The sequence below is a fragment of the Microtus oregoni genome, unplaced genomic scaffold (genome assembly GCF_018167655.1).
Source record: "Microtus oregoni isolate MIOR12 unplaced genomic scaffold, Mior012 000002F_ref0000024, whole genome shotgun sequence".
NCBI lineage: Eukaryota > Metazoa > Chordata > Mammalia > Rodentia > Cricetidae > Microtus > Microtus oregoni.
Window position 1 is genome coordinate 30,726,446 of NW_024543061.1, and position 18,422 is coordinate 30,744,867.

At 45.0% G+C, this 18,422-nt stretch overlaps 1 protein-coding gene across 2 annotated transcripts in view; it reads right to left on the reverse strand.

The window, feature by feature from the left end:
• Chchd6 (coiled-coil-helix-coiled-coil-helix domain containing 6) overlaps window positions 1-18,422 on the reverse strand; it is a 229,243-nt gene that overhangs the window by 25,672 nt on the left and 185,149 nt on the right. The window contains exon 6 of one of the 2 annotated variants that reach the window (XM_041634609.1): window positions 14,662-14,732. The exons of the other annotated variant lie outside the window; for it this stretch is intronic. Within the exon in view, the coding sequence (XP_041490543.1) occupies window positions 14,662-14,732 (71 nt within the window). The remainder of the gene's footprint in view (window positions 1-14,661; window positions 14,733-18,422) is intronic. 2 annotated transcript variants of the gene reach the window in all.

Here is an 18,422-nt window from a genome sequence, read left to right on the forward strand (position 1 = left end):
AAAATGGATGGAGCTAGAAAACATCATTTTGAGTGAGGTAACCCAGACACAGAAAGACAATTATCACATGCACTCACTAATAAGTGGTTTTTAAACATAAAGCAAAGAAAACCAGCCCACAAATCACAATCCCAGAGAACTTAGACAACAATGAGGACACTAAGAGAGACTTACATAGAGCTAATCTACATGGGAAGTAGAAAAAGACAAGATTTCCTGAGCAAATTGGGAGCATGAGGACCTTGGGAGATGGTTGAAGGGGAGGGAGAAGCAGGGAGGGGAGCAGAGAAAAATGTGATGTTCAATAAAAATCAATAAAAAACGAAACAAAAAGAGAAAACAGAGATAGGGCCTAGGTCTGAGGAGAGCAGGTCTAGCCCTTTGCAGAGGCTAGTCTTCTGGCAAGAGGAGAGCAGCCCTAATCTTTACTCCCCCACACCGCAATTCCCTTTAGTAATCTTCTAAGTTTTAATTATACAAGCTACTTACAAATACACATTGTTTAAAAATGATCACTTCAAACAATGGTAGTCTCATTTGGCACTGTCAAAAACCCTGAGCTCCTCTGAAGTGGCCATGGTCAGCGCTGGTTTCTACTAGGCTTTTCCCTGCCTCTCTATATCATGGGCCACACCCCCATGAGGAGAGCATCAGGTGCCATGTGGCAGTTGGGTACATAGAAACAGTAGCCAGGGTCTGTCTTCTGTGCCTACCCACCTCACTATGGCATCTGCTATCCAGAGTCAATAGTTGAGGAGCTTCTACAGCTGCAGGGAGCTGCTCTGCTGTTTTACGCCTACCAACAACTGCAGTGCTCCATCCACAGCTGGGTATGCCCAAAGTACCGCTGGGACAGGCTCTTCAAGGACAGCTGCTGGGTGCCAGCCTCTCTCCCCTGGCCCTTGTGGCTCCAGATTCAGTTGTGACCACACCCTGTGTATGAAGGGCAGGGTGTGCTTGCTAATATGTGAGCTAGCACCAACAGTGCATGTGGGTCACACACTTTGCTAGAGGCTTAACAAGCATCCTATGCTGTCTAAACACCCTGCAGAACTATGCCTCAGTAGTTCCGCTATCTGACACAGGCTGTACCTTAAGTTGTGATCGGCATAAGCACCTGACTGACCTCAAAGCAGGGTGTGACCCTGCTGTCTGTGGCAGAGGCTCCCACAGAGAAGTATGTTTTCACTCCCAACCCTGCCTGCCACCCTGGAACATTGGTTCCCTCATCTACTACTTGGTACACTTCTACCATGCCATGTTTTGGGCTGGGCTGTGGGGACATAGAGCAGTGTGATACTAGATGAGCTCTGGATGACAGGAGAGCAAACAGAAAAGGGGCTTAAACAAGCATGGTCTAGACAGAAAAGAGAGGACATGCTATACAGAAAGCAGGTTGTACAAAGACATATAATCCAACAGTGTTCTGAAAGCAGGAGCCAAACACAGTCTCAGATTCGCAATTCTGTCATTAGAATTCATCTGACCCAGGGGTGGCAAAAGGGTTTCAGTTCAAATGCTTATCTAACTGCTGTTATTAGGCACAGCAGGGCAATGCTGAAAGTAGCCTGGGGACCACATTCAGGTTTGGTGAGTGTATACTGGGGTCTACTTGAGATGTCTACCCCACTGCTGACTGGAGCAGGTGAGCATCCAACCTTTTACCTATACACACCATGCTTTAGACATAATTCCTTTTCAAGGCTCTTCCTTCCCCCAAGAGCCATCACTTTGCAGTGGCATGGGAGTAATGTCCTGCAGCTTAGAAAAGCTCAAGTGCATGCACATGTGTATACTCTTCCCCCCTCCCTTCCCCCCATCTGATGGCACTAAGGCAGCCAGCCAGTCTATGTATTAGTAAGCAATTTGTCCCTGCCTTGAGGTAGAGTTAGGGAAGCCAAGTGGAGAAGCATGGAAAACTGCCTCCCCGGCCACCCTGTGGTGACCACAGTGGTCTCTGTAAGAATTTGCACAGGAAGACACAAGGCTTGTCTCAGTTTCTATACCAGGACACTATATCTGAGAGACCAATTATGTCTCTCTTGTCTTTCTACATGGATACCAGCCTGAAGAAAAGCCTGAGAAAAAGATGGCAGACAGGGTATCACAAAGCACCTGTGTCATGGTGTTCACTCACTGGATGCACTGGTCCACCTCTGAGGATCCTTGGTTTGTAGATGAAGTTATAGCTAAGGTAACTAAACAAGGGATTGAGTCACTGGCATCGCATGAGTTCAGATGGAGCTGAATGCTACCTGGATTAAGAATGTTGAAAGAATACCACTTTATTTGGTGTTCTAATCATTCTGTCATCAGCTCACTAAATAGATGCAAGCTGAGGGACTCAGTTTGTAGGCAGTTTGTAGGTGGAGGAAGGTCACCCATTACAGTCTGTATTGCAATTCCTGTCTTCTAGGGAGGATGGCAGCTCAAACAGCAAGTTCCAAGGGACTTTAGTCAGAGATCCTGGGCAAAATCCTAGGAGCACAATGATTCAGTTTCCGGAGACAGTTTACAACTCTCTTCCTCTTGGCTTGGTTGTTCTAGACTCTCTAAGGCTGGCTCTTTGTGCTCCAGGAGGACAGTGTAAGCTTCCTGACAATGAGAAGCTAAGGCAGGCTGTGAATGAATCCCACGGGGAGAGGACTAAAGGTTGTCATAAAAAATAGATGTGACACAATAAATGCAGGATGTTCCCTGGGGTCTTAATCTCTTCCTTCAGAAAGCCAGAGCAATTCACCCACGGTGCATGAATGAGGTGGAAGGGCATACACACACTTTGGGTGTTCATATCTACACCAACAACTCAATTCTTCCAAAGCAAAAGTCCCCAAATGGTAACTGTCAGCCTCACCAAGAAGAGTCTTCAACTGACCCAGAGGCCAGAGTCATCAGGACCTGACTCAGGCCTCTGGAGATAATAGGAGGTTTCTAGGACCATCCCCCTGTGCTGCTGGAGTAGTACTGCCAAATTTGCTTTAAGACTTCCTGTTTTTTGAACTTGCAAGGCCTTTCTCTGCCTGCTGAGTACAGCCATTCCTCAGAGGCTGTCAGCTCTGCCTCAGCAGCAGTGAAGCAATAGAGGGAGACCCACATTCCCTTGCCATTAAAGCCAATCCTTGCAGGTGTCTAAGTACCAAGGAAACCAGGATGAACAGGCCAGGACCTGAGAAGGGAGCCACGCAGAGATGGATGCGCATTCTTGGGCCACTTTCTCATAGCATTTCTATCAGCTCAGGGCTTCAGCGAAGGTCAGGAGGTCAAGAGGGTGATCTCATGGGGACTCAGAGAGAGAGCACTCCTTGTGAGACAGCCGTACAACTAGCTCAAGGCCTAGGTGGGACGCTAGAAACACGCAGTTTTTTTTTTTCTTTAAAACACTTATAAATTCCTGAGATACTTAAAATAAGAGGCTAAGAAGCTCATGGAAAGGCCGCAGAAGGGCCAAGGGTGTTTCTAGAAGGCTCCCACGACTGAGAAAACTAAAACCACGGTTCAGAGTTTTAAGAAGGAAACATTCTGGAGAGCCACACCCTGGGAATAGGGTGACTCACCTGACCGTCAGGAAGACTATTCAAGCTTAGTTGAGTCAGCTCAGTCCCTGAGAATAAGAAGACCTGCTTCATTCAAGCAGCCACCAAGGACATCTCTGAAAAGGAACCACAACCAAAGAGTCTATGGTCTTGACATGCAATTGAGAAGCACCAGGAACACAAAGAAACTGTCTAAGATGGAGAAGGGTAGCAGAAGCAGACCTCAGATGGCTTCGAAATAAACATAGCTAACATAACCAAGAAAAGACACACCAAAGGGCAGATGCTCATCAGACTGGACAGTCTTTAAGAGGGGCATCAATAACTGGGGAAAATGTGATAATTGATTCAGAGCTCAGTCAGAGGCAAACTTGCCCCCATGAAGAAAGGACCAGTGAATCCAAGTTCAATTGGAACACCAGGCTACAGCAATGAGATCTTAATAGATAGTGAAAGCAGAAAAACAAAAACAAAACTAAGAGACACATGCAGCGGTAATCCACATCTGGAAGCCTAGAGAGGAGAAGGTAAGGCAGCAGAGAAGGATATTTGCCTAGAGAATGCCAGAAAATGCCTAAGACTGACATCGGTGCTAAAATCCAAGACATGAACCACCAAAAAAGAAAAAGGAAGAAAATCCATGCCTAAATATGCCTTGTTAAAAGTGCTAAAAGTCAAAGACAGAGACATCTTAAAAGAATCTCGGTGTAATGATGGTAGCATCAATATCAACAGAAGAAGACATCAACATAAAAATCTCCTCAGAGATGAAAATGACTGCTGATCCCATCTCAGTGACAATGGAGTAGAGATGTTTTTATTAGGAAATTACACTAAGAAAAACACTAAAGGAAGTTTTGTTTTTCTCTGTGTGTAGGGGGGTGTCTCACTTTGTAGCCCAGGCTGTCCTCAAACTCATGCTCCACCTACCTCAGCTTCCAATCACTGGGGGTACACGTGTGACCATCAGGCCTGCACCCTCAGTTCTTGAGTCAGAAGGACGTGACCGCAAAGAAACAATGCATAAGTCTAGTCAGCAGCGACAGCAGTGACAGCATGCGACCTAGAACTTTACCCAGTGAATGAGTGTGGGACATGTCCATTGCAGAATTCCCTTTTAACTGCACACAGACCGCACCAGCTAGTCCTCTCCTTTTTCTGACTCGCTAGAACTGACACTTAGAGCACATTCTTTTCTTACCCACCTCACTTTCCCTTCACCCTCAGCAGGTAGGTCTTGGTTCTTTACCTAGAGGAGTGACTCATATCTCATTCCTCAAGTGTCTGGGTCATTTATCATCCTTCCTGGATTGGGTTGTTATGGTTTCCTACTGACCTTAATCATAAGGCATGGAAACACTAAGAGGTACCTTAAAGGACTCCTGCCTCCAGGCACATTTTCCTTACCTCCACTGAGGAGAAACAGTTCAATTTCTCCTTTGGTGGTCTGGAACACTCATCCTTGCTAACAGTAAAATTGTAAAGGACAATCACGAGCCCAAAGTGGCCAGGGAAATCTAAGCTTCCAATTCAATGGGATTGTTGTACTGTCTAGCAGAAACACTCCCTGCTATGGAATCAAGAATTCTTTCCCAGAAGAACAAAAGGTCGTAGAAACAAGAAGTAGAGATGTGAATGCTAGTTCTCAATTAATTTTTTCCAGTTCAGGAGCCTTGCCATGATGATGGTGCTGCCCACATTTGGGGCAAGTCTCCCTCGTCAGGCAGATCTCTTTGCAAACACACTCAAAGACACACACACAGAGGCGTCTCCTAGGTGACTCCAAATCCAGTTGAGCTGACAGTGAAGAGTAACCATGGAGGGCTACCAAAACAGATCATATACTGGATCATAAATCAAGCTTCCAAACATTTTCAGTTTCCTGCTCTCAAGTCACTAATTAGCAAACTAAATTAGAGAACAATCACACCAAAAGCAGAAAATCCTCCAATGTTTAGAAAATCATCAATACATTTCTTCAACAGAAGAAATCAGAATTAAAAGTAGAAAAAATAAATTGTAATGAAAATATATCAGCCCAGAACTTAAATGCTGTAGCAAAGCTATAGGCTCAAAAGAGTTTATAGGCATGACCGGAGATAAAAGAAAGGAAGTAAAGCTGGGTGTGGACGTTATCCACAGTTTATCCACAGTGAACTGTTCTGAAGGAATGTGTTGTTAGCAACATCATGTGAACAGAAGAGAGGCTTATTACTGATCCCTTAAATCAGCTAAATAACACGATACAAACCTAGATGGCATGTGTCAGTCACTCGGTGTGGTCCCCTGATGCAACTGAAACATTGTACCCATAAGATGTTGGAAGCCACTGTCCATGTCACACAGCAGACTATTAATGTGGAATGAGCACATGCTAAAATAATGACCAAGAGTAGTCTGGTATATTGAGTACTAAACCAGCAGCATGGCCACATGTGATCACCAAGCATGGTATGCAGTGCACAACTGCATGTGCTGTTGTTTTACAGCACTGGCTGCTGGAGGTCTATGTGCACAGATCACCAGACAGATGTGAAATGCTGTGGAAGTGTTCAGCCCCACTGCAATCTTCTGGGGCTACCACCCATGCAGTAAATTGCACATGGAAGCACTTTGCATTCTTTTCTTTCTTTTTTTTAAATTTATTTATTTATTAAGGATTTCTGAAGATTTATTTATTATTTTATTTTGCATATGGTATTCTGTCTGCATTTACCCATGCTGGCCAGAAGAGGGCACCATATCTCATTATAGATTGTTATGAGCCATGGTGTGGTTGCTGGGAATTGAACTCAGGACCTCTAGAAGAACAGCCAATGCTCTTAACCTCTGAGCCATCTCTCCAGCCCACACTTTGCATTCTTACAACAAAACTAAAATATGTAATGTCAACATGGTCCCTGCTTACTTCTAGGAACTTCATCTGTGTCTCTCTTCCTGCTCATTACTCTGGCCACACTGACCGTCTTTCAGTTCCTTAAGTGAACCACATGACTTCTTGTCTTGGGGCTTTTGCACTTGCTGAAACTAGCTTCCCGTTTCCTTTCTCTGGCAGCTTCTCAGCTGGGAGGAGTGAGTTCAAATGTCATTTCCTCTGCAAAGTACAGCCTAGGTCAGGTTCCCCATCTCCCCATCTTTCATAGTACTAGTGGACCACAGTGAACATTTGTCTGGGAAGTTGCTTTCTCTGAAATCCAGTGGAAGATACTGTCTTCTGTATCTCAAATGTCAGTAGGCTCTTCCTGGCAGAGGCAGAAGCTGCCCCGTTCCTAGCTAAAACCTCAATTCTAGCATGCCATCAGGAACAAGACCTACGCCACGTGTGGCAAGTGAACGAATAAAAACAATGACAGAGTTTACCATCTCAGTAATCATTCGGTTTACTCAGAACTGTTAGCAATGCTCCACTGTCTTGGAAGGAAACTCCCACCGTTTCTGCCACCAGCAGCTGGCATTCATCCCTGTGACATTTACAATGCAATTTGCAATCATTTGCTAATCCGAAAAATCTCACAAACATTTTTTCCTTTGATATTTAAGGAAAATACTTTCTAACTTTGCACTGTTTACTACATGAGGGAAAAGACAGTATTCTGGAAACTCTATCAAATCCTTCTCCACCGAACAAGTGCTGTGAAGTGACTCAGTGGCTGCCATTATTAACATCTCTTAGTACTGACTGGAGCTGAGATTCACAGACGCTCACAAACAACATCTACTTCTTAAACACGGTCCTGAAGGCTGGAGAGCATGCAGTTCAATGTAGGAGCTCCACAGCCCTGCTTCATGAACAGCGCTTTCTCCCTGTGTCTTCTCAGGGTAGGAGGGACAAGGCGATGCCCTGGTGTATCATTCATATGGACACTGGTCCCACTGACAAGACTCAACATGCATTGACCCAATCATCTTTCAGAGACCCAGCATGGTTTCTGAAGAATGCTGACTTAGCCTCTAGGCAAAAGTCACGCTGCTACCACCACAAGCAGCTGACAACATCCCACAGTCCCTCTGCACAGCCTTGCTGCAGCATCATATAGAGCATTACAGTGTGCCCTATGTGGAGGTGGGGAAATGGAGGCCTCACAGGGATCTGAGGACAGCAGAGGGGCTAAAGAGATGCTCCATGGTTAAGAGCATGTAATGTTCTTGAAAAGGACCTGAGTTGGGTTCCTGGCACTGATGCTGGGTAACTAACAGTTCTCTCTCTCTCTCTCTCTCTCTCTCTCTCTCTCTCTCTCTCTCTCTCACACACACACACACACACACACACACTTAAAAATAATAAAATAGGTCAGGCGGTGGTGGCGCATGCCTTTAATCCCAGCACTTGGGAGGTAGAGGCAGATGGATCTGGTCTACAAGAGTTAGTTCCAGGACAGGCTCTAAAACTACAGCAAAATCCTGTCTCAAAAAACCAATAATGATAGTAATAATAATAATAAATAGATTTTAAGAAAAAAGACATCAGAGACACAGACATAAAGGAAGGACAGAGCTCTGAAGCAGTTCGAGTTAAGCTTTAACCCCAACAATATATACTGTGTTGGTCAGATCAGCTTAACAGGAAAAAGTCTACTTGGCTTATAGATTTAGAAGCTTTAGTACATGGTCACTTGATATTGATGCTTTGGACCTGTGACAACGCAATAGACCATGCTGAGAATTTGTGGTAGAGGAGATCTGCTCACCTCACAGTAGCTGGGAAGCAAGGAGCAAAGGATGAGGGCCAATATCCCCTTTAAGACTATGTCTTAATGGTCTAACTCCCCTTTTCGAGGTTGTATCTTTTTAGGGTTCTACCATCTACCCAATGGCTGGTTCATGTCTATAAGACTCATGACTTTGGGTAGGTGGCACAGGTAAGATACAAACTGAGGTCTCAGGTAAAGTAAGGGTTCTTGCAACCTTTTCCAGCTTCTTCTCCAAGTGTACACTGACAGCAGCAATAGCACACTAGAGAACCAAACTGAAAGGGGGCAAAGCCATATACTATTCAATATAGGCTCAGCAAGCTGCAGTGGTCATCCAGGCATGCTACAAATATACACAAGACCACCGACTTTCACCTGGTAAAATCCATACTGCTCCATTTCTACCTTGTAGGAGTGGCCTGTGACAATGAAGTCAGGCTCACAAAGGCATGTGACAGGGCACCAGGTCCTTCCTGCAGGTGGAGAGGCCCTCATATAGTCAGGATTTGTACTGCTGCAGTGGCTGTCACCTGGCTCCTCTTCCCCCTCCCTGGTCTGATGTGAGACATTCACAATATTGCATGAAGCTAGTGTTCAAGAAGAGCTGAAATGGGTTTTGCTGTCCCTCCATTAAGGGAGGGACACCTATAGGCAGATGACACACACCTACAGGACATCTAAATGTCCTCTGTCATTCAGGGAACATGCAATGCTCAGGCCTGCAAGGGTGATGGGGAAGGAGAAACACACCAATGACTGTGTACCCATACCTTTCCTTGTCTCCTTCTATCTGATGGGAAAGCCCTGTCTTTCCGAGTTTCCATATTCCCATTGTCACTCTAGAACTTAAAATTTCGAGGCTGTTATTTTCTGTCCCCAAACTGTTTCTTTCTTGGTGCTGCCTGCCAGTACTTCCCTAGCTGCAAGTGTTTCACGCATGGGAACAGAAGCCCAACACTGTTCCTTATGCCATTCCACCAAACCCTCCAGTCGGTTCTGACTGTACATCAGTGCCATCCTATTCTCCTGGCTCTTCACATGTACACTATGAATATGTATTACTCTCACTGGCTTTATTAAGAGCTGACAGCCTATAGTTAGACTGGATTTTCAGGGAGAGAGAATGCTGGAAGGAGGAAGTGTGGAGTCATGAGATTCTCAGAAGTCTTGAGGAGATTCAAAGGAAGCAGATGAATGTGCTGCACTGAAATAAGGTGCCGAGCCACATGGTAGACTATATAAAAAAAATGGGTTAATTTAAATTGTAAGAGCTAGCTAATAACAAGCCTGAGTTATTGGCTGAGCATTTATAATTAATAATGAGTTTCTGTGTGGTTATTTGGAGGGCCAGTTGATAGGACAGAGCTGACAGGGGCCCCACAAAAAACTCCACCTACAAATGGTGCCCAAGATGGGACAATGTATATCCACATAAAAATATGAGAAAGCTTAAAAGAAGATTCCAAACAAGTAAAAACCAGAAACAAATCTGGCTTCTTGATAACTGCCTTCCCTCAGGTGCTAGCGGCAATCAGAGGTGTGGCACTTTTAAGAGGCCCTGCTACCGAATAATTAAATGGGGTTCATGAAGAGTAGGCAGCACACTACTCGGTGGTAGCATGGATCTAAAATCCAGAGTTGGGGCAGCAAACATGGCTCCCTGGTACCTCTGCCATGAGGCTAGACTCAGGCAACTGAAGGAGAGGAGCCAGTCATTTAAGTTTTGCTCATACAGACAAAAAAGATTACAGATACACCATAAAGACAGATCCAGATGAAAGAAACTTCTAAACAGTTACAGTGTGTTTAAAAATATACATAGACTTGGGAGAAAAAGGAGAAACGATATATACAGATGTAGAATAAAAAATAGTTTAAAAATAATAAAGTCCTCAAAAAGGAAAAACAATAATAAACCATGTAAAGACTGGAAATACATAGAGTCTGGATCCTGTATGTTACTGTGTGTTCTTTAAAATTTTTAACTGCTTCTTTAGGTTCACCAATTGTAGACTCCGTGACCCTTATTTATGGCTAGAAATCAATTATGAGTGAGTACATCCCATGTTCATCTTTTTGGGTCTGGGTTACCTCACTCAGGATAGTGTTTTCTATTTCCATCTGTTTGCATGCAAAATTCGAGAAGTCATTGCTTTTTACCGCAGCGTAGTACTCTAATGTGTATATATTCCACACTTTCTTCATCCATTCTTCCATCGAAGGGCATCTAGGTTGTTTCCAGGTTCTGGCTATTACAAATAATACTGCTATGAACATAGTTGAACAAATGCTCTTGTCATATGATAGGGCATCTCTTGGGTATATTCCCAAGAGTGGTATTGCTGGGTCCAGGGGTAGGTTGAGCCCGAATTTCCTGAGAAACCGAAACACTGATTTCCACAGTGGTTGCACAAGATTGCATTCCCACCAGCAATGGATAAGGGTACCCCTTCCTCCACAGCCTCTCCAGCAAAGGCTATCATTGGAGTTTTTGATTTTAGCCATTCTGACAGGTGTAAGATGATATCTCAAAGTTGTTTTGATTTGCATTTCCCTGATCGCTAAGGAGGTTGAGCATGACCTTAAGTGTCTCAATTGGTGAACCTAAAGAAGCTAAATAAGAAGGTGAACCCAAGGAAAAACATATAGTTATCCTCTTGGTTATGGGAAGTAGACAAAATTGCCGGGGAGAAAATTGGGATCTTGGGGGTGGGGTGGGATGGGGGTAAGGGGAGATGGGAAGAGAAAAGGGAAAAGGGGAGGATAGGGGTAACTTGGGGAAAAAGGATGATTGGGATAAAGGAAGGTTGGATAGGGGAGCACGGAAGCACAATTCTTAGTTAAGGGAGCCACCTTAGGGTTGGCAAGAGACTTGACCGTAGAGTGGCTCCCAGGAGCCCAAGGCGATGTCCCCAGTTAGTTCCTTGGGCAGCTGAGGATAGGGAACCGGAAATGACCCTATCCTATAGCCATACTGATGAATATCTTGCATATCACCATAGAACCTTCATCTGGTGATGGATGGAGATAGAGACAGAGACCCACACTGGAGCACTGGACTGAGCTCCCAAGGTCCCAGTGAGGAGCAGAAGGAGGGAGAACATGAGCAAGGAAGTCAGGTCCACGAGGGGTGCACCCACCCACTGAGACAGTGGGGCTGATCTATTGGGAGCTCACCAAGGCCAGCTGGACTGTGACTGAAAAAGCATGGGATAAAACCGGACTCTCTGAACATGGCGAACAATGAGGGCTGATGAGAAGCCAAGAACAATGGCACAGGGTTTTGATTCTACTTCATGTTCTGGCTTTGTGGGAGCCTAGCCAGTTTGGATGTTCACCTTCCTAGACCTGGACTGAGAGGGGAGGACCTTGTGCTTTCCACAGGGCAGGGAACCCTGACTGCTCATTGGACTGGAGAGGGAGGGGGAGAGGAGTGGGGGAAGGGGGAGAAGGTTGGGAGGAGGGGAAGCGAAATGGGAGGCTGGGAGGAGGCGGAAACTTTTTTTTTTTCTCAATAAAAAAAAAATTTTAACTGCTGATGAATGAGTGATAGTTGCTAAGAGATACTGGATTATGAAAGCTGCCAGATTAAACCAACCTACATATTTTAAGAATATCTTGATTTCAAAATGGGAGTCAAAAGGTGTGTTGCTTTGAGTAGGAGGTTATGCTTTTATTTTTACAGGAAATGAGTGGCTGTAGATTCATTTTAGGTTGATATGGACCAGGTGTGATAGAGGAAGATCCCCTAAAATTTCTGGCTATAAACATAAAGAAATAAACCTAGAAAAACTACAAAACAGGTTTTATACCAAAACATAAAATAATCATCTTTGGCTAACTTGTATACAACATACATCTATACTTATATTAATACAGATATGTATGTTACCTTCAAAAGTTTATGTATTTTCAGAACAAGGGGACCAAGGTGATCCAGCATCTCAAAATGCCTCTGTTGTAGTTTCTTAAGAGTTCTGCATCCAGAACAGCTTCAAGGCTGCTGGCTGGGATGGCCCAGTCTCACAAACTACTCTAGCCAAGACTTAACCATTATCCTAAATTTTCTCAGGGTCTCCAAAGATGCTAATGTCCCACACAACAGGAAGCATTCTAGAAAAACAATGCCCAATTCCCAAAAGATTGGTTATGGATGTTTGTCATTATTTAAAGGGTTGGTTACAAGTTGTTATTTATCATAGTAAAACAAAAAAAAAAGAAGGTAAACAAAAGAGTTAAATTCAAAGACCTCTTTTTTCTTTTTTTAATTAATTAATTAATTAATTTATTTATTAAAGATTTCTGCCTCCTCCCCACCACCGCCTCCCATTTCCCTCCCCCTCCCCCAATCAAGTCTCCCTCCCTTATCATCCCGAAGAGCAATCAGGGTTCCCTGCCCTGTGGGAAGTCCAAGGACCACCCACCTCCTTCCAGGTCTAGTTAGGCGAGCATCCAAACTGCTTAGGCTCCCACAAAGCCAGTACAAAGGAAAAATAGGGTATATGATATAGAAATGATGAGATAAAAGGGTAGATTACTGAATCTCCTTTCATCCAAAAAACAGCAGCTATTAATCTAAAAATATTTTACATTGATATAGATTTTGGTTTAGTGATACAAAGTTAAAGTTAATTTTGTTATACTATATGTATGCTTCTACTCTGGTTTGGGGCACTGTGCTGATGCAGCTCTTAAAACTGTACTGTATACTTAAGAAGTCAGGTTGGTAGTTAGTCAACTACAATAATCCAATTTGTAGTCATATTAGGTATGTTTTCAATTGCTGACAGTATACTGTCCAAACTGGACCAGCAGGACACAAAAAAGTTGACTGTCACACTTCGCCAAAACAAGGTAGGAAAGTCCTTCAAAATTCCTTGCTTCTCAAAATGTCTGTCAAATATACTAGGCCTGTAGACCAAAGCTGGATGCCCCAACACTACAGAAGAACTTTGGGTGACTGTCCAGTTAGTCAGATGTCCCTGTCATTAGGTAATATTAGACCCTTCTGGGGTTTTTGATGGAGTTAAAGACTAAATAATTAGACTTAAAGTTTTCCTTAGTTATGATAAAAGGTAAATTAGGTATAAAACTTTAGACTCACAAAGATAAGATAAATAAGATAATATTTTTCCTAATTTTGCCAAATACAAATTGGCTAGATATTGTAACTGTAATTCTTACTTCATAACTGTTTTTGTTACATACAGTTTTACTATGTTAAAGTTAAAACCTTTCTTTATAGTTAGACAAAAGGGGAAATGCTGTGGAATAATCTTTTTGTACACCATGAATATATATTACTCTCATTAGCTAATAAAGAGCTGATGGTCTTTAGGTAGGAAGGATTTTTGGGGAGAGAGGACGCTGGGAGAAGGAAGGGCAGAGTCATGAGAGTTTCAGGAGTCATGAGGAGGTACAGAGGAAGAAGGAGATGAACATGCTGAACTGAGATAAGGTACCAAGCCATGTGGTAGAATATAAATAAAATATGGGTTAATTTAATTTGTAAGACCTGGTTAGTTACAGGCCAAGCATTTCTAATTAATAGTAAGTCTCTGTGTGACTATTTGGGGAGCTGGCTGGTGGGGCGGTGCTGACCCACAGTCCCAATGAAAACTCTGCCTACAGTTATTTACAGCATTTTCACCAGTGCTTTGTCACCTCATAGCTACCCCACCCCCCATGATACCGTCTTCTCATGTTGCCAGATCGGCAACCATTTTGTACCATGATGGGCTTTCCTGGTGACTCACCCAATTTTCTAGGAGAAAGACTGCCAAGGGAGTAGTGTAGGAGTTCACTGGAGAATTCTAGTCCCCTGGCCTAGAGACCATCTTCATACTTTAGTACGGCTTTCCCTCCCCAGAGATCTGCACTCAAATGATTCATGAACAGGCCCACACCTCCCTGTTTCTAATGTCCTGGTTCAGGGTGTTCATGGACAGCTCAGGAGCATGGCAGATGGGCCAGAGAGCACTAGCTTATTTGGAAACACAGCATGGAGTTGCCTAGGTTAGAAGAGCAGTGGGTGTTCCAGCAGGAGCAGGAATCTCCCACAGGGGACATGCTGAGAGCCCCACCCCACCCCTCACAAAGTAGATGGTCAGGATGACTGCTCATCCCCCTCCCCAGTTCCCTTGGAGCCTGTTCACTGCTGCTTGCCTAGCTAGATAACAAAGCAGCTGCTGCTCCAGAGAAAGACAGTGGCTGCAGCACACTGCAATGTGCCAGGGAGCTGGGAAGAGCCCTGTGCTAAGCTGGGCAATTACTGATGGCCAATGGCTAGCTTCAGCCCAGCTGAGGGGGCTGAGGAACAGATGGTTGTCTTGTTATTAGAGAAATTTGCCATCAGGCAGGTGGTAGCAGGTTTCAAGCCACACAAGGGGATTTTCACAAACGCACAAGTTTACAAAGAACAATAAGCAGATTCTTACTTTATTGTGTTCTCTGCTTTTGAAGCAGCCTCATGGAATTGCTGGGAAGACAGTTTATATATCTCGGCATTCTACAAAGAGAAACACAGAACTGGTTACCAAAGATTGCCATCTCCTTCTGGAAGCTTGTAGGACAAAATCATGGCAGAACTGGAAGATACCAATATCTTGACTGGTGTCAGCACAGCCTAGGTCCTAGCATGCTGATCACTGTGACAGAAACCCAAAAAAGTGACTTGCTAAAGGCAAACTACGCAAGCTTCAGGCCACATGCCAAATCTGCTGGCTACCTTTTTTGTAAATAAAGTTTCACTGGCCCATGGCCATACACACCATGTCTTTGGCTGCTTGCACACTACAGGATCAGTAGAATGGCTGTGGTAGAGCGCATGGTCTGCAAAGCATAAATCATTTATTACTAGTAAAAAAACAAAAAAAACAAAACAAAATAAAACAAACAAGCAACAACAACAACAAAAATGGTGCTGAACTTGATCTACTACAATCCCTATTGGACAACTGGACCACACTGTCTAAAGAGGTCAAATGACGAGCCAAAATAGCAAGGGACAATGTAAGTGGTATCCAGTGTCTTGGTTCTTAGACTATGACATGCTCTGCTGCTTCCCATGATGCACTGTGGGAGGGTCTGAAGGCATATACCTTGCCCTTTCTGAAGTTATTCATTGCACACACACTTACGGAGTCAGGCTGGCAGGGAAAGCCTAGGACCAAGAACAAGTCAGCTGGGTTTGACCCTGGTGGCACATTGTGACGGTGGGTAAGTTGCTTAACTTGTTACTCATTTCTGGCCACACAGGTCCAAACTAGCACTTTCCTTATTTTCTAAAACTCCAGCATCTTCACTTGCTCTCAGAGACTGATACTGATGCCCTGTTTAACCTCAGAACACAGCACTCCAGGTGGGAGTGCTCAGGCCCATGCACAGCTGGATAGATATATAGGGGGTGGGGGAAGGCCAAACCTGGAGGCCGAGACAGGGTGGGTCAAGTAGTCCCTGTAAAGAGGTGTAGGGTAAGTGGTTAGGTGTCCTGAGTGGGGTATGAAGCCAGTAGCAGTTGCCTTTGTGTGGGGTGCCAAGGTCAGGCCCTTTGCATAGCTGACTATTCACTCCTGAGAAGGGGCTACCCCTCTTTCACAGATGAGCAAACAGGCCCATCAGTCAGTCCTTGCAACAAGTGGGTGTGACAGAGAAGGGACTGTGAAGTCTCGGGGCTGTGTTTCCTTGCACATCTGTCAGGCTCAGCCTGATTCAGCCTGACTCCACCTACCTACCTGCTGAAGAAAAGCAGCCAGCCAGGCCCTGGATGAACAGGGAAAGAGGTCTGAATCAGGGTTGCCAGGAGAGCCCATCCTGTGGTGTGGAGTCCAAGTCTAGAGGGAAGGGATTTAAGCCAGAGGACTTCCTCTAGGGGACCACAGGATGAATGCAGGTCTGGGCTGGAACCAGGCTCTACTTTTACCTGCTCTCTGAGATTTACCTGCCCACTCTCTACATTTTCAGGGAAGGTTGACTGGGGATCAGCATGGCGTGGGAAGGAAACTCTTGTAGGGGAGCTTAGGAATACAAAGTCACTGGCAGAGAGAACCAGGGTCTATGGGTGGAAGAGTCACATAGCCTATTCCTTCTAGTCTCCTCTCTTCATACCAGGGAGGTCCTTTCCCAAGGCATGCCAATAACTCCAGCACACAACAGACATGAAAGAAACATAGGTCTTCCTCACAGCCTGGTATTGGAAGATCTATACTAATGCAGTGCCCAGGAAGGCTTTCTGCTTCTCTGGAGTCCTTGCACTCATATCAAGAGTTGGCTCTGCTTCAGGATGGTGTGACATTCCCTGACATGACTGTCCTGGCTGAGGACAAGGACAGAGGCAAGCTGATCAGTATACACCTGTTCCTCCAGTAGGTGTTCTTCTGTGACCTCCTTGGAATCCCTGGGACTCTGCTGGAGCCTCCTGAGGATGTGGCCTGATCCATGGGCCCACAGTATGACTTCAGTGCTTACTGACCATAGTCTGTGGCTAAACCACTTCTTCCAAGCTTTGTTTTCTTAGCTGCAGGGTAACAGAAAACCAGACACACAGATCTCCTTCAACTCACATAGCACTGTGTAGGTTCTGAAGCCACAGAGAATCTCATCCACTAAGTTCCTTCCATGGAATCTGGTCTTTCTTCCCCATAAGAAATCTGCCTGGCTCAACCATCTCTGAGTTTCTTTTCTCCTATATGTGTTCACAGGGTCAGGTCACAGGCTTCCAGGTCCAGTCACCTGCTGAGTGCCTCTCAAAGTGGGGACTCAAGGGCTGAGTAACAGAAGAGGAGTTACTGTTCTGTATGGTAGGAAGGACACATCTGTCCCCAGGCACATGGAGCCAATTATGTGGTCCATAGGATTTGTCACAGGAAGTGGCCACAGGCAAAGAAGTGGTTACAGCCACCCCACTTTACTTCCTCTAATTTCCTCCTGATGACTCAGTGAAAATCCCCAGCTGGTCCTATCCTGTCTGTGTAGACCCATGGCAATGGGCTTTGTCACAACTGCTGGTCCAGAAGCACAGGAAGGTCTCCAGGACACAATGGGGTTCACCATGTCCTACATTTGTTCTCCAGCTTTCTTCTTTGAGAACGAGAACCCAGCAGACTACTTGTTATCATTGCAGGCTTCTTAAGAACTGGCCAACTTGCTCTTCCTGAGAACCATTAAATATTGGGAGTAGGGTCCAAGGCAAGTAGAGCCTGTGCTCTGGCCATGTGGGATGCTCAGACAATACAATGTCACAATTACAAATGAGCATTAGGCCAATAGTTTGGTGCTTTCTGGGTACCTACCAAAGCAGCCTGCAAACTTGATTAGACTGTCTTCTCGGAAGTTGGTACCTGAGCGGAAGCAAACCAAGGTATGTCGCTTGCTCCCTCTCATTGCCTCTGATGGTTCTGACAATGGAGTCCATGGCTTAGTTCACGGGAGACTAGTATCCCAACTTTAAGGCACAATTTTGTCACAACAGTATTTTTTAAAAGTGAAAGCAGGACAAGGGCCACAATGAGTGGTGAGCTTGTTAAGGCCTGTACCCCAGCCACATCCCACCTTCCTCTTTACGCCCCCTTGGGTGAGGTCATGGCACACTTGTGAGCACCTTGTTGGCAGTTTGTGGGCAAGTACTTTAATTAGAGAGCCTTCTGTGAGGCATACAGTGGGTGAGCACATCGAGAGGGAGTACACCCTGTGAAAGAGGACTTTGTGTGGGAGCACAGTATGGGTGAGGGTTCTGGGAGTCAAGCAGCTCCCACCATATCCTCTAGGCTGATAAACTCTCCTACTGTTGTACACAGTGCTGAGGAGAACAAGTGCCTACTAGCAGTTCTGTGTGGGAATGAACATACCTACAGGGAACATTCTAGAAGTCAGGTTCCTGAATTAAAAATATATTTATTTCTAACAAAGTAAGGGGTGAGCAGATACGATACAAGGCAAACAAGGGGGAGGTCTCATGGAGAGAGACAACAATGTGGATGAGAGTTTCAAAAGGGCAGTGTGGGTATTTGAGGGAAGCGGGGACTGAGAGAGTGAGAGCAGGGAGGGACCAAGAGGCACACTGGGTAAAGTAGCCTCTATTTCAGGCTCAGAATCTGGAATAAAATGAAAGGTGAGGCTGGGCAGTGGTGGCGCACACCTTTAATCCCAGCACTCGCGCGGGGAGTGGGGGTGGGGCAGGGCAGGAGGATCTCTGTGAGTT